At 38.1% G+C, this 20,125-nt stretch overlaps 1 protein-coding gene across 4 annotated transcripts in view; it reads right to left on the reverse strand.

The window, feature by feature from the left end:
- Positions 1-994: 994 nt before the first annotated feature.
- LOC106065937 (uncharacterized) overlaps positions 995-20,125 on the reverse strand; it is a 35,759-nt gene continuing 16,628 nt past the window's right edge. For all 4 annotated transcript variants that reach the window (XM_056006205.1, XM_056006203.1, XM_056006206.1 and 1 more), the window contains exons 2-4: positions 11,527-12,749; positions 7,950-8,105; positions 995-1,644 (exon numbers count right to left, since the gene is read on the reverse strand). In XM_056006205.1, the coding sequence (XP_055862180.1) occupies positions 1,011-1,644; positions 7,950-8,105; positions 11,527-12,746 (2,010 nt within the window). In that variant the 5' untranslated portion in view covers positions 12,747-12,749 and the 3' untranslated portion in view covers positions 995-1,010. The remainder of the gene's footprint in view (positions 1,645-7,949; positions 8,106-11,526; positions 12,750-20,125) is intronic.

The raw sequence follows: 20,125 nt of genomic DNA on the forward strand, positions 1-20,125 counted from the left end.
TCCCCAAACATAATTTAAACAATGTCGGAACTTAGTCGGAAGTATTTTCAAAAATCATTCAGGCAATGCCTGAGGTCTCAGTAGACTTCATACATGCAAACAATGCCTGAGGTCTCAGTAGACGTCATACATACAAACAATGCCTGAGGTCTCAGTAGACTTCATACATACAAACAATGCCTGAGGTCTCAGTAGACGTCATACATACAAACAATGCCTGAGGTAATAGACGTCATACACACAAACAATGCCTGAGGTCTCAATAGACGTCAAACATACAAACAATGTTTGTAGTATCTTGCTATCTCTTACAAACACATCATCAATGTCTGACATGACCTGCACGACCATCCATCTTAACTCTTATAAACTTCTACCTGGTTCTCACACTTGAGAGGAGAGAACTCTGTTCTCGCACACAAAAAATATCTTCCTGTCTTGAGACATTTCTGCTGCGAAGTGTTACATTACCTATCCGTCTGACCTTCACCTATTCATCCATTTTTAAGTTTGCCTGATGATGGAATTGTTTTGATATTGCAATTTTAGCTCACCGTAATTGTCCTACCAAAAATTTACAGTTTGGTTGTCCAATCTGGCAACAATTTTTTTTGTAGACTAACAAGCCTTGAAGTTAGATCCGTTCAACCAACCGGATACGATATTGCACATCCAGATGTTAGTCTGTTTCTTTTTGTAGTGGTCACGTGACGAAGTCGAAGTTTCGTTCGCCTTTTGAGTTTTGGCAACTACTCCATATTCGATACATATTTGAATGAATCGTTCGTAAGTCGAATACTCAACAAATGAGTAATATTTCTACAAATCACTCAAAGACAGAGTACTATCTTGTGTGGGATGATATGGCGTTTGGGTGAACTGTTAGACCAAACGATTGGTTTCAACTTTGACCTTTTTGTAATATCCATATCTATTCACGTGCGTAGATACTCCAAGCCTTGAACTATCAAGACACGAAGATGAGGCTAATATGTTAGGTGGTTTTTTTTTTAACGTCTACAGTAACAATAATTTCGTAAATGCAAGTCGTTGATGCAGTTAGCGTGTTTACCGTACATGCTTGCTCTAATAACATGTCCTGATAGAGTAGTACTGCCGTTTTTATCTAAAGTCACATAACCTTCAAAAACTGCATTTCCAGGATTGGCAGTGATGAGCAAGGCATACAGTTCCTTATCATCTTTCTTTAAAGACATTTTCAGCACCGCATTAACTGAGGTTAGGGTATACGCCGCGCACGATTTTCTAATGTGCTCTGTTAGCGATATAACATGATACAAGATTGTCTTGGCCATTTTCTGCTTGACTTCAGGCGCCACGCTGCTCTCAGAGAGCTGCACGCATGCGCAGTACTCTACCGGAACACCTATATGTTCGCACGTACGTTCTCTGGGGATTTCCTTGAACAAGCTGATGCCTCTGCTGGTCAGCTCCCCTTGGCCTGTTTCTCCTTGGAAGTTGAGGATGTCCATGAGCGTTTCATGAACGTCGAAGTGGGAAGTCAGCCTGTCTTGATTGACGCTAAGCACTTTCATCACTTCCGGGTATTTAGCCTTGAACCAAGCGGGAAAAACAAAATAGAAATATGGAGTCCGCCCTTCGATCATTCCTTGTAGCGTTTGCCTGTAGAAGAAAGAAATATTAATACAATTAAACACTTTATTTAAATGTGTAACATCGGCTATATCTTATCTTTTAATATTTTTTGACCAAAGGGGAATAAGCGAAATAATTGTAATAAGTACAGATAACAGGATAGTGGTTAAAAAGTAAGAAAAGGAATTAGTGAAAAGGTCAGAGTTCACTGTTGAAATTGTGTGCGAAAGAGGTTGACTTTTGCTACTGGAACTTCCGGTAGTGTTTGGTGAAGTATGTCATTTTTTTTTAATGGTGATAAAAAGTTTAAGATAATAGCAAAAGTATTTTATTTTATAAATTACAGAAGTTACTTCAAAAGAGATAATTGCATTCTAGTCTTGCTTGTGGACTGGAACCTAAATTCAACAATGTCATTAGCTACTCAGACTGATTCAGGCAACCCATCCCTTGATCTAATAGCATTATTGCAGGACCAGGGCCGGCCTCAGGCATAGGCAAACTAGGCGGCTGCCTATGGCCTCCTATTGGTATGGACCTCGCAAGGAATTTTTAAGAGAAAAAAATGGCGAAATTTGGATCAAATCTCAAGTATCAGTTTAGCTGGTCATGGATCGTCCTTGAAGTACCACTGCGTGCAGGGCGCTTTGATTGATATACAAATTCGGTTGAAGAGAAAAGACCATTTATTCGAGATGAAAACATGAACATTTTATTTCTGATGATCTTTTATGTCGTCTGTACGAATATGTTCAAGAAGTTTACAGAACACTGTTTGAGCGCTAAGGAAATAGCTCTATGTTTCAGTGATTAGTTGCCAGGTAGGCTTTTAATAAACTGCGAGATTTTTTTTTCGGCCTTTATTTTCTATTTTTCTATTTTAACGCTAAGGAAATAGCTCTTTCAGTGATTTGTTGCCAGGTAGGCTTTTAATAAACTGCGTGATTTTTTATTTGGTCTTTATTTTTTATTCTTCTATTTCATTTGGGGCCTCCAAATTTACTTCGCCTAGGGCAGCGGTTCTCAACCTTTTATGCTCGGCGACCCCTTTCTACAATCTCCCAATTTGCCGCGACCCCCCCCTCCCACACACACACACAGCGATAGAAGCATAGACAATAACAATCCATATTTTCGATGGTCTTATGCGACCCCTGACAAATCGTCATTCGACCCCCAAGGGGGTCGCGAGCCACAGGTTGAGAACCCCTGGCCTAGGGCCTCTAATTAACTAAGCCCGGACTCCCAATGCGTTATACACTTTAGTTATTAGAAGAGTGAATTCTACATGTTGAGAACTCCTACCAAGCTGTGACAATAAATATATCCAGCTGTTTCTTCGAAGCCATCTATAAAATTTTGTTTTTATTAGAATTGAAAAGTTTCGCCATTTTGAAAATTGTACTTGCATTTATCATTCATCTAGTTGCATTTATCATTCATCTAGTTGCATTTATCATTCATCTAGTTGCATTTATCATTCATCTAGTTGCATTTATCATTCATCTAGTTGCATTTATCATTCATCTAGTTGCATTTATCATTCATCTAGTTGCATTTATCATTTATCTAGTTGCATTTATCATTCAACTAGTTGCATTTATCATTCATCTAGTTGCATTTATCATTCATCTAGTTGCATTTATCATTCATCTAGTTGCATTTATCATTCATCTAGTTGCATTTATCATTCATCTAGTTGCATTTATCATTCATCTAGTTGCATTTATCATTCATCTAGTTGCATTTATCATTCATCTAGTTGCATTTATCCTTCATCTAGTTGCATTTATCATTCATCTAGTTGCATTTATCATTCATCTAGTTGCATTTATCATTCATCTAGTTGCATTTATCCTTCATCTAGTTGCATTTATCATTCATCTAGTTGCATTTATCATTCATCTAGTTGCATTTATCATTCATCTAGTTGCATTTATCCTTCATCTAGTTGCATTTATCATTCATCTAGTTGCATTTATCATTCATCTAGTTGCATTTATCATTCATCTAGTTACATTTATCATTCATCTAGTTACATTTATCCTTCATCTAGTTGCATTTATCATTCATCTAGTTGCATTTATCCTTCATCTAGTTGCATTTATCATTCATCTAGTTGCATTTATCATTCATCTAGTTGCATTTATCATTCATCTAGTTGCATTTATCCTTCATCTAGTTGCATTTATCATTCATCTAGTTGCATTTATCATTCATCTAGTTGCATTTATCATTCATCTAGTTACATTTATCATTCATCTAGTTACATTTATCCTTCATCTAGTTGCATTTATCATTCATCTAGTTGCATTTATCCTTCATCTAGTTACATTTATCATTCATCTAGTTGCATTTATCCTTCATCTAGTTACATTTATCATTCATCTAGTTGCATTTATCCTTCATCTAGTTGCATTTATCCTTCATCTAGTTACATTTATCATTCATCTAGTTGCATTTATCATTCATCTAGTTGCATTTATCCTTCATCTAGTTACATTTATCATTCATCTAGTTACATTTATCCTTCATCTAGTTACATTTATCATTCATCTAGTTACATTTATCCTTCATCTAGTTACATTTATCATTCATCTAGTTACATTTATCCTTCATCTAGTTACATTTATCATTCATCTAGTTTTCATTGTTCTTCATCTTCGTCCTTCTCATTTTACATGTCGGAGGGTTCAGATCAGCAATCCTATATCTGAGATGAACTGTGCAGTGGTTTCCAGATCAAGCAGTTCTCCGTATAGTTTTTCTTCTATAGGAGGGTTTTGGGGCCAGAGTCTTGTTCGGGCTTAGCTTTCAGTGAAATATGCAATGTGTTTGCTCTTTTACTCAGCAAATATTTCTTGATAATGTTATCGTTTACAACTACCGTTTACAGATTTACATCAAGTGATTGGGAAAAAAAATTGAACTAAAAGAAAAAGTAAAATGTCGAAGAAAAAACAACTTTTAATAGTAACTTTTGAAATTGTAAAGCAGTAACACAAATAACGATAAATTCTAGGACATTCTAGGACAATTTTACCCGAGTGAACGCAGCTGTTAGTCCAGTAGACACATGACTGTTGCCTTGACTGAAGTTCAAACTGAACTAATACACTTTAATGAGGGCACCAAGTGAGGAGACTATATGTGCTTGGCCATTGTAATGGACACATAGTATCATCGTGGGGTTTTCAACTGTAGACCAGTAAATGAATGACTCGATATGAAAAGAAACATTTTGTTTATGCCAAACTCTAGAAAATTGAAGCTACGATCGTTACGGCCACGAGGCCTTCGTCAATATCAACCGTAGCATTAAATAAACATGTATTTTTTGTTTCTTGCTGTTATCGTAGCTCAACGGTGAACAAAATAAAACTAAAGAATTTTATCATTTATTTCAAACTAAAATCTTATCTTATCTTATATAATACAGACGTTACTTCAAAAAAGAAGATGATTACGTCCTACGCGTCATGCATTTAGTCATGCATATTAACCAATGACTTAAATTCTGCCAAGTCACTAGTTTTCCTGGCTAGCTCAGGCAACCCATTCCATGCTCTAATAGCACTAGGGAAGAAGGAGTATTTGTACAAATTTGTCCTAGCATATGGGACGAGGAATGTGCCTTTATCTTTGTGTCTTTCAGAGTATTTTATTAAATTTTGTTTTTTTTTGTATTTGAAGATTATGGTTCAGTGTTTTATGTATGATTGCTACTTTACTTTTGAGCCTTCTGTCCTGAAGGCTTTCTAAATTTAGTGATTTTACTAAAGGTGTTACTCTAGTCAAATGTGAATATTCGTTTGTTATGAATCTCACTGCTCTATTTTGTGTCTGTTCCAGTTTCTTCATGTTTTCTTGAGTTGAGGGGTTAGGCTCTGGTTAGGCTGATAGATTTTGTGCTGATAATGTGAATGTCGTGGGTTCTATCTTAACATATTTTTTTTTTTTTTTTTTTTTTTTTTTTACAAAAAATATTTTAGAAACTATAATTATTTAGTTGGCTATATTGAAAATAAAGTAGAATTTAAAATTAGCCAATTAGGCAATCTGCTTAATAATTTTTTCTAATGTGAAAATAAAAGACAGAATAAGTGTAATAGAATAAGTGATGTTATTATTATTATTATTATTATTATTAAGATAAGAGAAGATCATTTTTATTAGTCCAATCAAAATGGAAAAGTTGGACTACAATTGACCACCTCAGCGTAACTATTGTAACAATAACAATATAGATGCAAATACGAACAACATACACACACGAAACACACTCACAACCAGCGCTTTATGACTTTGACTTCTATGTACTTCTCGATGACGACAGATGACTTTGTAACATTCTGACCAAAAGTGGAATAAAGGATTTAAAAACAAATCTTTCTGTTTTAGTCCTAATGGAAACTCGACGACTACTCCGTTCAGATCGGATGTAACGGCGGTTGAACGTGTGTGTTTTGGAAAGGCATCTTTCATGAAAAAGGTCTTCAAGAGATGGTAGCCGTGTTCGAGTGATATTATTATTATTATTATTTATAAAATAAGTGATAATTGGTAAAAAAAAAAGAGTTAAATTTACTACTAACAGATTGATCTAATTGTTAGTGTCACTAATTAACGAGTAAAACACATCGTTAGATTCCAATTCTAAGTGTCAGGAACTTAAACTAGTTTACGTATTCTGACTCTTGAGCTCCACCAGATCTAAAACACACTTGCTTTCACACACACTAACAAGTCTCAATACACACTTATAATCTTATACTCCTATAATATTACAATTACTTTCTGTCACCGGTTTATTTTATAATGTTATGAATGTGGCTGTCAATGTAGGCGTGGTGGTGACATTGGGTTCTTGTTACAAATCACTGAATAATGAAATGACGCTGGGTGTAGCAGATACAATAAGTTTAATATAACACCACATAGTGAATACACCATACAATTCGACCCAGGAATGGTCAGTATTAATCCAACAGTAATATACGAATATCACAACTTAGTACTTATTCTATAACCAACTACTTTAAACATCTAACTCTACTGCTTATATCTTAAGTGACTCAATACAAGTGCTTGCTACAAGATCTCTATGTGGACTGACTGCCTTTAACTCCCTGGTTCACCTAAGGTCAAAAGTGTTCACCTTAGTGCAACATGGGTTGTGAATAAGATTCACAATATGGAATTAACATACACAATACAGAATTAGGGTTTCTACTCTATGGCACCAACTTTGAGGTGGTGACACTTTCCGTCTACGACTCTACGTGAACCTACTTGTCAACCTAGTCCTGCATGTTAATAAGAAACTTTAACTCTGTTAAGTCATTGTTTTTTCTGTCTGATTCAGGCAACCCGTTTCATGCTCTAATGACACCATGGAAGAAGGAGTACTTGTAAGAATTTGTCCAAGGAAACGAAATAAGAAATACGCTTCTACCTTTTTGTCTTTCTGAGTTATTTTTTTTATAGGTTGTGTTTTTCTATAGGTTGTGTTTTTCTATAGGTTGTGTTTTTCTATAGGTTGTGTTTTTCTATAGGTTGTGTTTTTCTATAGGTTGTGTTTTTCTATAGGTTGTGTTTTTCTATAGGTTGTGTTTTTCTATAGGTTGTGTTTTTCTATAGGTTGTGTTTTTCTATAGGTTGTGTTTTTCTATAGGTTGTGTTTTTCTATAGGTTGTGTTTTTCTATAGGTTGTGTTTTTCTATAGGTTGTGTTTTTCTATAGGTTGTGTTTTTCTATAGGTTGTGTTTTTCTATAGGTTGTGTTTTTCTATAGGTTGTGTTTTTCTATAGGTTGTGTTTTTCTATAGGTTGTGTTTTTCTATAGGTTGTGTTTTTCTATTTCATAGTTAGGGTCAGTGGCGTAGCTAGGAACTCACCATCATTTGGGGCCCGAGGGGCTTGACCTATTTGGGGGCCACTGCATTTTGCATACTATTTAATATTTAATGTTAAAAACACTAATTTTGAGACCCCTCAAGTGGGGGCCTTGGGGATAATTTAACTCCACTCCCCACTCTAGCTACGCCACTGGTTAGGGTTCAGTATAGTAGATCTTATTGCCACTTTACTTTATATTCTACTGTCCTGTCCTGAAGTATCTCTGAATTTAGTGATTTTACTAATGGTGTTGTTCTAGTCAAATGTGAATATTCATTTGTTATGAATCTCACGGCCCCGGGGATCTCTCTCTTTCTCACACACACACACTCTCTGACACACACACTCTCTCTGACACACACACACTCTCTGACACACACACACTCTCTGACACACACAGACCCACAAAGTGTATCGTGTATTTGCGACTGCTACCTGAAAGCTCCAAACCTTGGACCGTGGTCACTAAAAAAGATCAGCAAAGTGTTGGTCAGTAGGTTGTTGTCCACCAATGTCCTCAGAAAATTGAAGTACAAGATGTCTCCAGCAGCCGCCAAGTGTTGCTGGTCGTGTGTCTGACGCATCAGGAAACTGAAACAAGAGTGGTATGTACGATTACCAAACAGCTGGATGGCTGCCTGGTCGTGCGGTTTGCGCGCTGGACTGTCGTTCGGATTTATCGACGGTCGAGGGTTCAAACCCTGCCCGCTATCATCCCCCGTCTTCCTTCGGGAGGTTTTGGACTAGGAAGTAAACTATCTTCAACTCTGAAGGAACATCCGAAACATGTAAAACAAAACAAGCTGTCGCAGTCGGTGTTTTATATATTAACCACTAGCGAAGAGTTTTAATTTTACTGGGAAGCTTATGTTACTTTTCCATAGTTTCCACGGTTTGCTTAGATGAGACAGAGCCACACTAAACTGGCTATTGCGGACTATTTTTTGGATAGTTTGGAGGCTCGGCGGCTGAGTAGTAGAGCGCTTGGCTTCCGAACCGGGGTCCGGGGTTCGAAATCTGAAGACTGGGATTTTTATTTCGGGATCTTCGGGCGCTTCTGAGTCCACCCATCTGTAATGGATACCTGACATTAGTTGGGGAAAAGTAAAGGCGGTTGGTCGTTGTTCTGGCCACATGATACCCTTGTTAACCGTAGGCCACAGTAACAGACGACCTTTCCATCATCTGCCCTATAGACCACAAGGTCTGAAAGGGGAACTTTACTTTTTACTTTACTTAGATAGTTTGCCGTGGGTATGGAACACTGGTCTTGAATGTATAACCTTATCTAGATTCCATACAGAGGTTTGCTTAAAGAGCTGTCCGTCGCTGGTTTCATTCTAGTTGAAGTTATGCTTTTTAAAAATATTTTGCATTAGTTATCACTTTTACATGCGTGATCACTAGTTAGCACTTTAACATGCGTTATCATTAGTTAGCACTTTAACATGCGTTATCATTAGTTAGCACTTTAACATGCGTTATCATTAGTTAGCACTTTAACATGCGGGATCATTAGTTAGCACTTTAACATGCGTTATCATTAGTTAGCACTTTAACATGCGTTATCACTAGTTAGCACTTTAACATGCGGGACATAGTAAGGCAGCCGAATTTAACATAAAGGAAAAAATATTACGTTAGTACCGGTACCCTATTGTTGGTGATTAAGTGTCTTTAATAATTAAAAGCGAGTAGGCCTACTCACATATAAAGACATTCTGCTTTCAGACCTTGCGATCTATAGGGCAAATGACGTAATGGTCATCTGTTCTTGTAGCCCACGGTTAACGAGGGTGTCATGTGACCAGCACAACGACCAACCGCTTTTACTTTGCCCCAATCATGTCAGGTACCCATTAGAGCTGGGTGGACCCAGAGGCGCCCTTAAAATTTCAAAATAAAAATCCTAGTCTTCACCAGGATTCGAATCCCGGTTCGGAAGCCAAGCGCATTACCACTCAGCCACCGCGCCTCCACATATAAAACATATATAAGGAAATTGTTGACATATTGTAAAGAATTTTTACATAAATCTAGCAGACAAAAATTTGGCTTAATTACGCGAAGAGTGAAGAGAATTATTTACATTAGTAAAAAGGGACGTAATTAAGAATGACAAAATATAGGAATATTTCACTGGGTTGCTTCCCTTGAATGACTTTTATTCACAAGTACACCGTGTTAAATTAATGTTCACAAACTAAGAAGAACAGGGGAGATCACTGACGGAAATAGTTCAATACATTTTCTCAGGCCGATAGAGTGCATGCTAATGTTTTACACCAGCGGTTCTCAACCTTTTAAGCTCGGCAACCACTCTTTACAATCCCCCACTCTGCCGCGACCCCCCCCCCCCACACACACACATACAGCAATAGAAGAATAGACAGTAACAGTCCATATTTTCGACGGTCTTAGGCGACCCGTGGCAAATCGTCAATCGACCCCCAAGGGGGGTCGCGACCCACAGGCTGAGAACCCCTGTTTTACACATATTGATGCGTGAATTGCTTATAGATATGGCAACGTATTTTTAAATTATTCTTATGTTGTACTAGTCGACCCGCGGCGTAGCATACGCCGCTATTTGGCCGGAAGTATTCATGTAGGCAGACGTATTGTCGAGCGGAGTGTATGACTGTGCTTCCGTGAGTAAGAACAACGGACAGGGCGTCGCCATAGTTTATGCAAATGTTCGCAAACAAAGCTTACAGCCATCTTGCAAAGTTCGAGAGCAACAGTTTCGTCGATGACATTTTTCCAGAAATATGCGACTGATAGAAATAAACAGTTACCTGATCCAGGAATTTCGACTACATTGAAAGAAATATATGTGAAGCGGTGGCCATGGTTTGAAAACGAAGGGCAGTACGAAGGGGCAAAATCAAAACAAAGCTACAGGAAAAACAAGCAACTAGTTTAATGACACCAGATATTGTCGTGTGTAAATAATACACACATAAATGTAGTCAAATTTAAAGAATGTATAAAGAGGAAGAGTAGGACTTGTTGTCCCCCCCCCCCTCTTTTTTTTCCCCTGAGCCGTGCTCTCTGTCGCCGCGAAAGTTACGTGGGGTACCACGAGGCAGACCTTAAACCGACCACGAGAATTGAATCTGAAATGTTCGCGCTATTGCAAGTGGAATGGACAATAATTAGGCTAACTTAATAATTGACATACTCTTGAGATACAATGAACTAACGGAATGAGCTGAAGGAACTAAGTGAACTAACGGAATGAACTAAATGGACTAACTGGATAAACCAAATAAACTAACTGAATGAACTAAATAAACAAACTAAAACTAAATGAAGTAACTAAATGAACTGATGAACTAGCTAAATGAACTAACTAAATGAGCTACATGAATTGAATGAACTAACTAAATAAATTAATGAACTAACGGAATGAACAAAATGAACAAACTAATACTAAATGAAGTAACTAAATAAAGTAACTAAATGAACTAATGAACTAACTAAATGAACTAACTAAATGAGCTACATGAATTGGATGAACTAGCTAATGAACTAACGAACTAACTAAGACAATAATGAACTAGCTAAATAAGCTAACCAAATGAATAAATGAACTAACTGGATGAACTAATGAACTAACTAAATGAACTATCTATGTATGAACTAAATAGACTAACTAAATGAACTAAACGAACTTGCTAAATGAAATAGCTAAATGAACTAACGGAATGAACTTAATGAACTAACTAAATGAACTAACTGAATGGACTAACTGAATGAACTAAATGAACTATCTGAATGAACTAACGGAATGAACTTAATGAACTAACTAGATGAACTTAATGGACTAACTGAATGAACTAAATGAACTAAATGAACTAACTAAATGAACAACTGAATGAACTTAATGAACTAACTAAATGAACTAACTAAATGAATGAAGAAAATAAATGAAGTGAATCAACTAATTGAATGAACTAAATGAACGAAAAGTACGGCTTTGTTGAATGATTAAAGAACTTTTAATCACCTGAAAGAGAAGTACGGCGTTGTTGAATGATTAAACACCCTAGCAAACTGAACAACGAGGTCCGTAAGTGTTTCTATTTCTGTCTTATCGCCGTAGCACTGGAACTCCTTCCCTCTGGTCTTTTTGTCTATGTCCGAGTCGATGACCATCTCTCTGACGTAATAGTCAACGGGCGGCTTCATCCACCCAAGTTTCAAATAGTGAAACGCGCTCACCGCCATTGAGTCGAGCATTAAGAACGTCCGGTATCCAGCTTTCCGGTACGGGCTCCATATGAATTTATCGTTAATCTTATCTAGATACTCATTATAAGAATACTTGAGCTCTTCTTCGTGGCGCCCTGCCAACAGACCGGCAAAGTTCGGGAACGTGTTGAGCCCGATTTTGTTGAACTTCCGAAGTTCCACGGCCTGTAAATCTCGTTCGAGGAACTCTCGAGTTTTGGGCATTGTTCGCTGGAAGTTTTGCTTCGACATGCCGTCCAGGCCGAGCATAATGACGCTTAGGGTTTCTTTCGGCGATGCGGTCTTTCGGTGGCTTGCGAGGTTTTGATAGAGCTCCTCCTCAAGAGCGTGTCTTTTTCGAATGAGCGTAATGTAAGACCGGGATATGACGCTGCGGGAGGTGCTGAGACACTCTACAAAGACGTAGGAGTCTGTTTCATTCACTTTGATGTATGTTGTGAAATAGTCACTTGTGTAGAGAGTCTTTGTTTTTCTGTCGGAGCAGTTGCCCCCATGGCGAGCTCGTGAAACATACCGACAATGCTTGAACTTGTGCGAAGGCTTGACCTTTGACATGTTCACGTAGAGATAGTCGCCATCGGCGTAGACCAAGTTGGGCCAGTGCGCAGAGCAGTCAATGGGCTTGGCGGCCTTTAAGAGATGCCGGATTTTACTATCGAAAGGATCCAGTTGCGGGAAAGAGCACCAGCTCGAGTCACCGGAAGAACTTGGCGAATCTCCGGAGCTTTCATCTGTAGGCGCAAATGATTGATTGACTGACTGATGGATTGTCTGATTGACGGACTGGTTGACGTTGCCATCTTTTATGAAGAGTGACGTTGTGACGTCGTTGCCAGATATGTAGTAAAGGAAACTGCCCCCGAATGACCTACTTTTCTTCAACTTCTGCGAGACGCTGTAGAACAAGGTCAAGTTCAAGATGGCGGCAAAGGAAATGACCGCGAATACCGCGAATTTATTCTTGACTTTACACATCGTCTGAAAAATAAAATATATAACAAAAAAAATCAATAAAACAATACAAGCAAAATATTAAATATACTTAAATAAAACAGAAAGCTTATCCAAGAGGAAGAACTCCACATTTACAGCCACTATATCTCGTTTCTGTATGATTTATTTCCTTTTTTCCAATATCAAACAAAATGAATGAATTACCAATTAATTTTTTTTTTATTCTTTTGGTGTTTTGTTAGAAACAGTGAACATCTGTGGAAGGTTTCAGTTCGATCCGAGAATGGGAAGTAGGCGATAAAACGTGTACAAAAATTTACCAGACAGACAGACAGACAGAGTGACTTGATATAAGCTTTTTAAAAGAAAGCCAATTAGCCTCGATTTAAATAAAGTAAATTATAAACATAACAATGATTCAGATTAATATGCTATGAAAATGATTTACACGTAAACAAAATCGTTCTGGCGAAGGCCTAGGCCCCAGGGCTTAGGCCTCATACACAGGTTTTCTTTGTGTTACTAAGGCTAAGGCTTAGGGATTATGCAGCAGACACATGTTTCTGTACGCTATAAAGCCAAGGTCTAGGCCTCGATCACATACTTTCTTTGACTTAAGACTTTCGGTACATTAAGACTATGTCTACATTAAGACTTTAGTCTACAATAAGACTTTTGTCTACATTAAGACTTCTGTATACAATAAGACTTTTGTCTACAATAAGACTTTTGTCTACAATAAGACTTTTGACACACTGTTTCAACTTTAGGCAAACTGTTTCATGATTTCTGAAATACTGTTTCATGACTTTAGACACACTGTTTCGTAGCTTAGACACTATTTCATGACATTAGACACACTATTTCGTAACTTTAGACAGACTGTTTCATGACCTAGGACACACTGTTACATTACTTTAGACACACTGTCACATGACTTTAGACACACTGTCACATGACTTTAGACACACTGTCACATGACTTTAGACACACTGTCACATGACTTTAGACACACTACTACATGGCTTAAGACACACTGTTACATGACTTAAGACACACTGTCACATGAATTTAGACACACCGCTACATGACTTAATACACACTGCTACATGACTTAAGACACACTGTCACATGACTTTAGACACACTGTCACATGACTTAAGACACACTGCTACATGACTTAAGACACACTGCTACATGACTTAAGACATATCGTAACTCTACTTATGACACATATTTTATTGTAAATTTTTTTTTAGATTTCGGCTAAGCTAAAAAAAAAAACAAACAACATTTTGCTTATCAAAGTTATCATACAATCAACACAATTATCAGGTACACTTCTTCTATATATATTTGACGTCAGACCTGTCCAATAAAAATCAAGTTCATCCATTAATCAATATCTATCAGTCAAACGTAGTAGGGTCATCTCAAGCAGAGGTCACCTTACTGATCGAAGTTGGAGGGACACAACTTTACACCATTAACATGTACATACACTTAAGATATAAACCACCTACATCTTATCTTATATAATACAGACGTTACTTCAAAAAAAGAAGATGATTACGTCCTACGCGTCATGCATTCAGTCATGCATATTAACCAATGACTTAAATTCTGCCAAGTCACTGGTTTTCCTGGCTAGCTCAGGCAAACCATTCCATGGTCTAATAGCACTAGGGAAGAAGGAGCATTTGTACAAATTTGTCCTAGCATATGGAACGAGGAATCTAAAATCAATCGTTATCAAAATAAACAAGATCCAGATTCTATCCATGGATACATACCAAAATGAACTAGATCCAGATTCTACCCATGAGTACATACCAAAAGAACTAAATCCAAATTCTATCCATGGATACGTACCAAAAGAACTAGGTCCAGACTCTATCCATGGATACATATCAAAACGACCTAGATCCAGATTTTATCCATGGATACTTATCAAAATGAACTAGATCCAGGGTCTATCCATGGATAATATCGAAATGAACTAAATCTACATTCTATCCATGGATGCACACCGACAATGTTTTTGAAAAATAAAATGGGATATTGATCTTGTCATGATCTGTGGCTGTGTGACCTAAATCACCCGACCACCTAACTAAGGGGTTTGAGTTTGATTCCCGACACAGACCGAGACCAATCGTCCTAGAAGGCCTGAACCCTCACTAGCAGCGTCGGATCCTGTGGGCATCGGAAACCAATAGCTCGTTTCCAGGTCACAAGTCAAAGAGCTATTGATCTCCACTGCCCATAGGTTGCCACGTCACAAGTCAAAGAGCTATTGATCTCCACTGCCCACAGGTTGCCACGTCGCAAGTCAAAGAGCTGTTGATCTTCACTGCCCACAGGTTGCCACGTCGCAGGTCAAAGAGCTATTGATCTCCACTGCCCACAGGTTGCCACGTCACAAGTCAAAGAGCTATTGATCTCCACTGCCCACAGGTTGCCACGTCACAAGTCAAAGAGCTATTGATCTCCACTGCCCACAGGTTGCCACGTCACAAGTCAAAGAGCTATTGATCTCCACTGCCCACAGGTTGCCACGTCACAAGTCAAAGAGCTATTGATCTCCACTGCCCACAGGTTGCCACGTCACAAGTCAAAGAGCTATTGATCTCCACTGCCCACAGGTTGCCACGTCACAAGTCAAAGAGCTATTGATCTCCACTGCCCACAGGTTGCCACGTCACAAGTCAAAGAGCTATTGATCTCCACTGCCCACAGGTTGCCACGTCGCAAGTCAAATAGCTACTGATCTCCACTGCCCACAGGTTGCCACGTCGCAGGTCAAAGAGCTATTGATCTTCACTGCCCACAGGTGGCCACGTCACAGGTCATTATTGAGGTCTACTATAACGATTCGTTCAGACCAGGGCATTTTAATTGTGTTTTGACTCTGAACTTACAACTTTCGGATTGGCTGTCGAGCGGTCATAAAACTTGGTTCAGCGCCGGATCATAGTAAGTGGGGGCCCTGAGAGAATTTCTTGTGGAGGCTTCTACCATTTTTCCAATGCACTTAATAATATTCATAAATCTCAAGACCTGTTTATTTTTATGAATAAAGAGTTCTTTTATTTTTGGATTCGTTTTCTTTATATAGAGGACACTATGGCATAAAAATCTCTCAATATTATAAGATGGTTTTCAAGATGGCGGATGCTTTATCTGTATTCTAGATCTAGTGAATTCGAATGCATTGTTTGAAGGATTTTGGACGCTCTTTGCTTCTGGCTTAGGAGTTTTGATTGCTCCTGTGTTTATTTGTCAGGGGAGTATATCGATATAGTTGAATTTTCTAATTGCAGTGTTAAATTTGCGTTCTTCTTCATATTTGTTATTTTCTTCGAGTCGGTCGCGTTCCAATCGCGTCATACTTCCTTTATTGTTTATTTCCTGTTCCTTTTGTTATTGTTGTGCATTCATTCAAAGAATGTCTTATCCGACGTTTTTGATTGAAAAAAAGGACTTAGAGGGTGGTCTTGTCCACCCGAAGGGTACTCTCCTGTTGAAACTATCTGGCAATAACGCCATGAAATCTTCTATTGGGAGCCTTTTAGAGGCTTTCAAGTTGTCAGCTGCTGAAGTAACAGCATTATATAGGTTCGAAAACCCTTATACATGGTTTTTGGTACCAACAACTGCGAAAGTAAGAGACAGACTTGGTAAGTCTTTCGGTAGTGAGACTTCCTTCAAGGTTGAGATCTTCCCAATAGAGGAAGAAAGGCTGAAAATTACCCTACATTGGGTATCGCCTTCAATTGCGAAAACCAAGATCGTTGAAATCATAGAAACATTTGCAGAGCAAGGATCCAAGGTGGAGGTGACGAAAATAGGAGCTTCGGACAAGTGGGTTTCCTTCATCAAAGCAAAAAAAGATGCACCCATCCCACACTACATCCAGCTACGGTATGAAGGGGACCCAAAAATTTATAAAGTTCTAGTCACCATACCAGGTCGTAGGCAACAATGCTTACATTGTGGACTGGACCAGCATTGGTCAAATCAGTGCCCCACCCGAAAGGCCGGCCCGGCTCGAACTGTGCCTCCCAAGGAGAAACCAGGCCCTCTGAGCTATGCACAGGTGGTCAAAGAAGGTAATCCCAAGGAGAAGGAAATCGAAAAATGGTTGCAGAAGGATGGCTTCACGATAGTAGAGAAGGGAAAAAAAGGAGTCTTCAAAGTGTCGCCAAAGAAGATATCTAAAGTGTCGGATGTCGCGGCTTCATCTATGATGGCGGATACAGCTACTTCATCGGTTGTTGCCAGTACACCAGAGATAGCTGTTGATGCGGAGGTTGAAACCCCCCAGAGTGTCGAAGACTTCAAACTAAAAAAGCGGTTCCGCTCTAAAGAGCATGTTAGGTCCGCTCCTGGGTCTCCGACAAAATTGAAAAAGAAGAGATGCTTATCTGTCTCCTCGTGTGAGGATCTTTTCGCGAGCCCGCGTATTATAAGAGAAGTTTTAAGCCCTCCTAAAACGAATCTTGATGTTAGTGCATTGGACATTCCTGAGACTCCACCCACATTGGTTATAGATGAGGGTGGAACACCCATAATTAACCACTAGAACTGGTTAAATTTACTTTTACACCCAGTCATGACAGACATTACAATCTTATCATTAAATATACGTAGTCTTAGAAACAAGCAAAAATACATTGTACACCTATCCAGAAAATACAGGCCAGACTTCATTTTCATTCAAGAAACAAATATAGACACACATTATAAATCACGCAAATACACATCCGACATAGGGCTGAAAGAGGGCTGGTCTAGCATAGGTAACGAGTGTAGAGGGGTAGCTATTTTTCTAGTCTCAGATAGGTTTAAAGTAGTGCATGCATTTAATGACACCAGGGGAAGAATAGTAATCATTAGAGTAGAATCAGGAAATCAAACATTTACACTTGCAAACATCTACGCACCAGCAAATAGCGCGGAAAAACAGGATTTTTATGAAAATTTAATCGATATACTAAACAATAATTATAGAAAGGATACGCTTATCATAGGGGGGATTTCAATTACATAACTTCTGCATTAGATAAACAGACTACTTTGGCAGTGGGTCCTCCCTCTCGTAAAACCTTTCCGAATCTTAATTTTTTAGAGGAGATAGAGAGGAATTTTAATTTAGTTGATGCTTACAGGACACTAGAACCTATGGGTCGTGACACCACCATGGTGCATAGGTCATACCCCGTCTCGACGCGCTTAGATAGAGTGTATGCTCCTAATCATTTCTATATAAGTCGGGTGTCACATCTGGAAGAAACACTAGAATACACAGACCACAAAGCGGTGTTAGTTACTTTGGACATAAAAAACAAAGAAATTAAAAGAAAGTCATCCCACTGGAAATTTAACAATTCTCTGTTGGAAATTCCCCTTTTCGTGGAGTTAGTTTCTACTAATCTAAATTCTTACTTACAAGATATACAAGATCCACATTTCGATTTAACACAGACATGGCCTCTCCTAAAAAGTTCTATCAAGCAGCAAAGCCAGTTAATATCTACATTAGCTCAGGGACGTAGGAGGCAAGAATATGAACAACTCAAATACACATTATTACACACGGATGATGAAATCGTTAAAACAGAAACTCTTTTAAAACTAGAGGAATTAAACAAGTATACTTATAGGGGTGCTGAGATTAGGTGTAAAAATTACTTAAGTAATGAAGGTCCTAGTAAACTATTCCTATCGTTTGAACAGAATGTACAATCAAGTAAAATAATAAGCAACATCATAGATAGTGACGGGAATAAAGTAGATGATTATGAAGATATTAAGACTATTTTTACAAAACACTTCACTACTATATACAGTGAAGAGCCAGTATATACTGATGCTCAAGATAATTTTCTAAAATTTTGCAACCAGCTGGACAAGACAGATGAAGATCTTTTAGGGAGTGCATTTACGCTAGACGAACTCAGGACTGCCCTGGACTCGACTAAGAACAATAAATCACCCGGTCCAGATGGCTTAACATTTGAACTCTATAAAACCTTCTTCCCCCTGCTTGGTCCTCTCTTACTGCGACTATATAGCGACGCCATTAAACTGGGACATTTTCCTCCAAATTTTAACGAAGCATACATCACACTTTTACCTAAGAAATCTGAAAATAACACTTCACCTAGCGACTATAGGCCCATTTCACTTCTCAACACGGACTATAAACTTCTCACAAAAATGATTTTCCTAAGAATGAAACCACTCATAAACCAACTTATCGGACATGACCAGTACTGTTGTATCCCGGACAGAAACATTGACGGCATGACGCATTTTTTACGGGATTTTATCATGTACAGTAAGGATAAAAACCTCAATGTGTCTCTTTTATCTGTAGATCAAGAAAAAGCCTTTGACCGAGTAAGCCATAGCTTCCTGTTCAAGGTGCTTGAGAAATGTAAAATAAGTTCCCTGTTAATCAGATATATAAAGCTTGTCTATACCAATGCAACAAGTAGATTGATAATTAATCATTCTCTCAGTAGGAGTATCCTCATACAAAGGTCTGTCAGACAGGGCTGTCCCTTATCCCCCTTCTTGTATATCCTTTGCTTGGAACCCTTCTTGGAATCTGTAAGATCTGACCCATCCATTATTGGGATAAATATACCGGGTCGTTCCTTCTCAACCATCAAAGTCAAAGCCTATGCGGATGATACAACCTTTTTTCCATCTTCAGAGCAAGATATTGAGAATATACTAAAGAAATTTACACTTTTCGGAGAAGCTAGTGGTTCAAAAATAAATATAAATAAATCCTCTGTAATGGGACTAGGGAAATGGAAATTCAAAGAGAATTGCGCTTTCAGAATTGTTGATAAAATCAAGATTTGTGGTATTGTCTATACCTGTAATCCTTTGTTCTATTGTAAAGACCAGTGGGAGAATATTTTTGTCAAAGCCTCAAACTTAATTAAACGTTATCAGCACACAGGTTCTACAATATTTGGTAGAGCTGTATTGATAAATAGTTTGGTCATTCCAAAGATTGTCTATTTAGCTAACATTACAGAGCCACCTCCTAAATTCATAAACAAGCTGAACAAGTTAATTAGAAGCTTTATATTTAAAAACACTATTAGGAGCATTAAGCACACTACACTCATTCAAAACAAAGAGGATGGGGGGATAAACTTGCAAGATGTTAAAACAAAAATACAGTCGCTAAGGCTAAAATTTGTAGGTCAAGTAGTTAGAAACCCAACAAACTTTCCCTTGACAATTTACTATTATGGTTTAAGATTAAGTAGTCTTCTTCCAATACACAATGATACTCCTCACTATTTTGGTACAGTCACTCATCCATTTTACAGATCTATTTCAAGAGTTTTACCTGGTAATGAACATTTAATACA

This window comes from Biomphalaria glabrata, chromosome 12, assembly GCF_947242115.1.
Source record: "Biomphalaria glabrata chromosome 12, xgBioGlab47.1, whole genome shotgun sequence".
NCBI lineage: Eukaryota > Metazoa > Mollusca > Gastropoda > Planorbidae > Biomphalaria > Biomphalaria glabrata.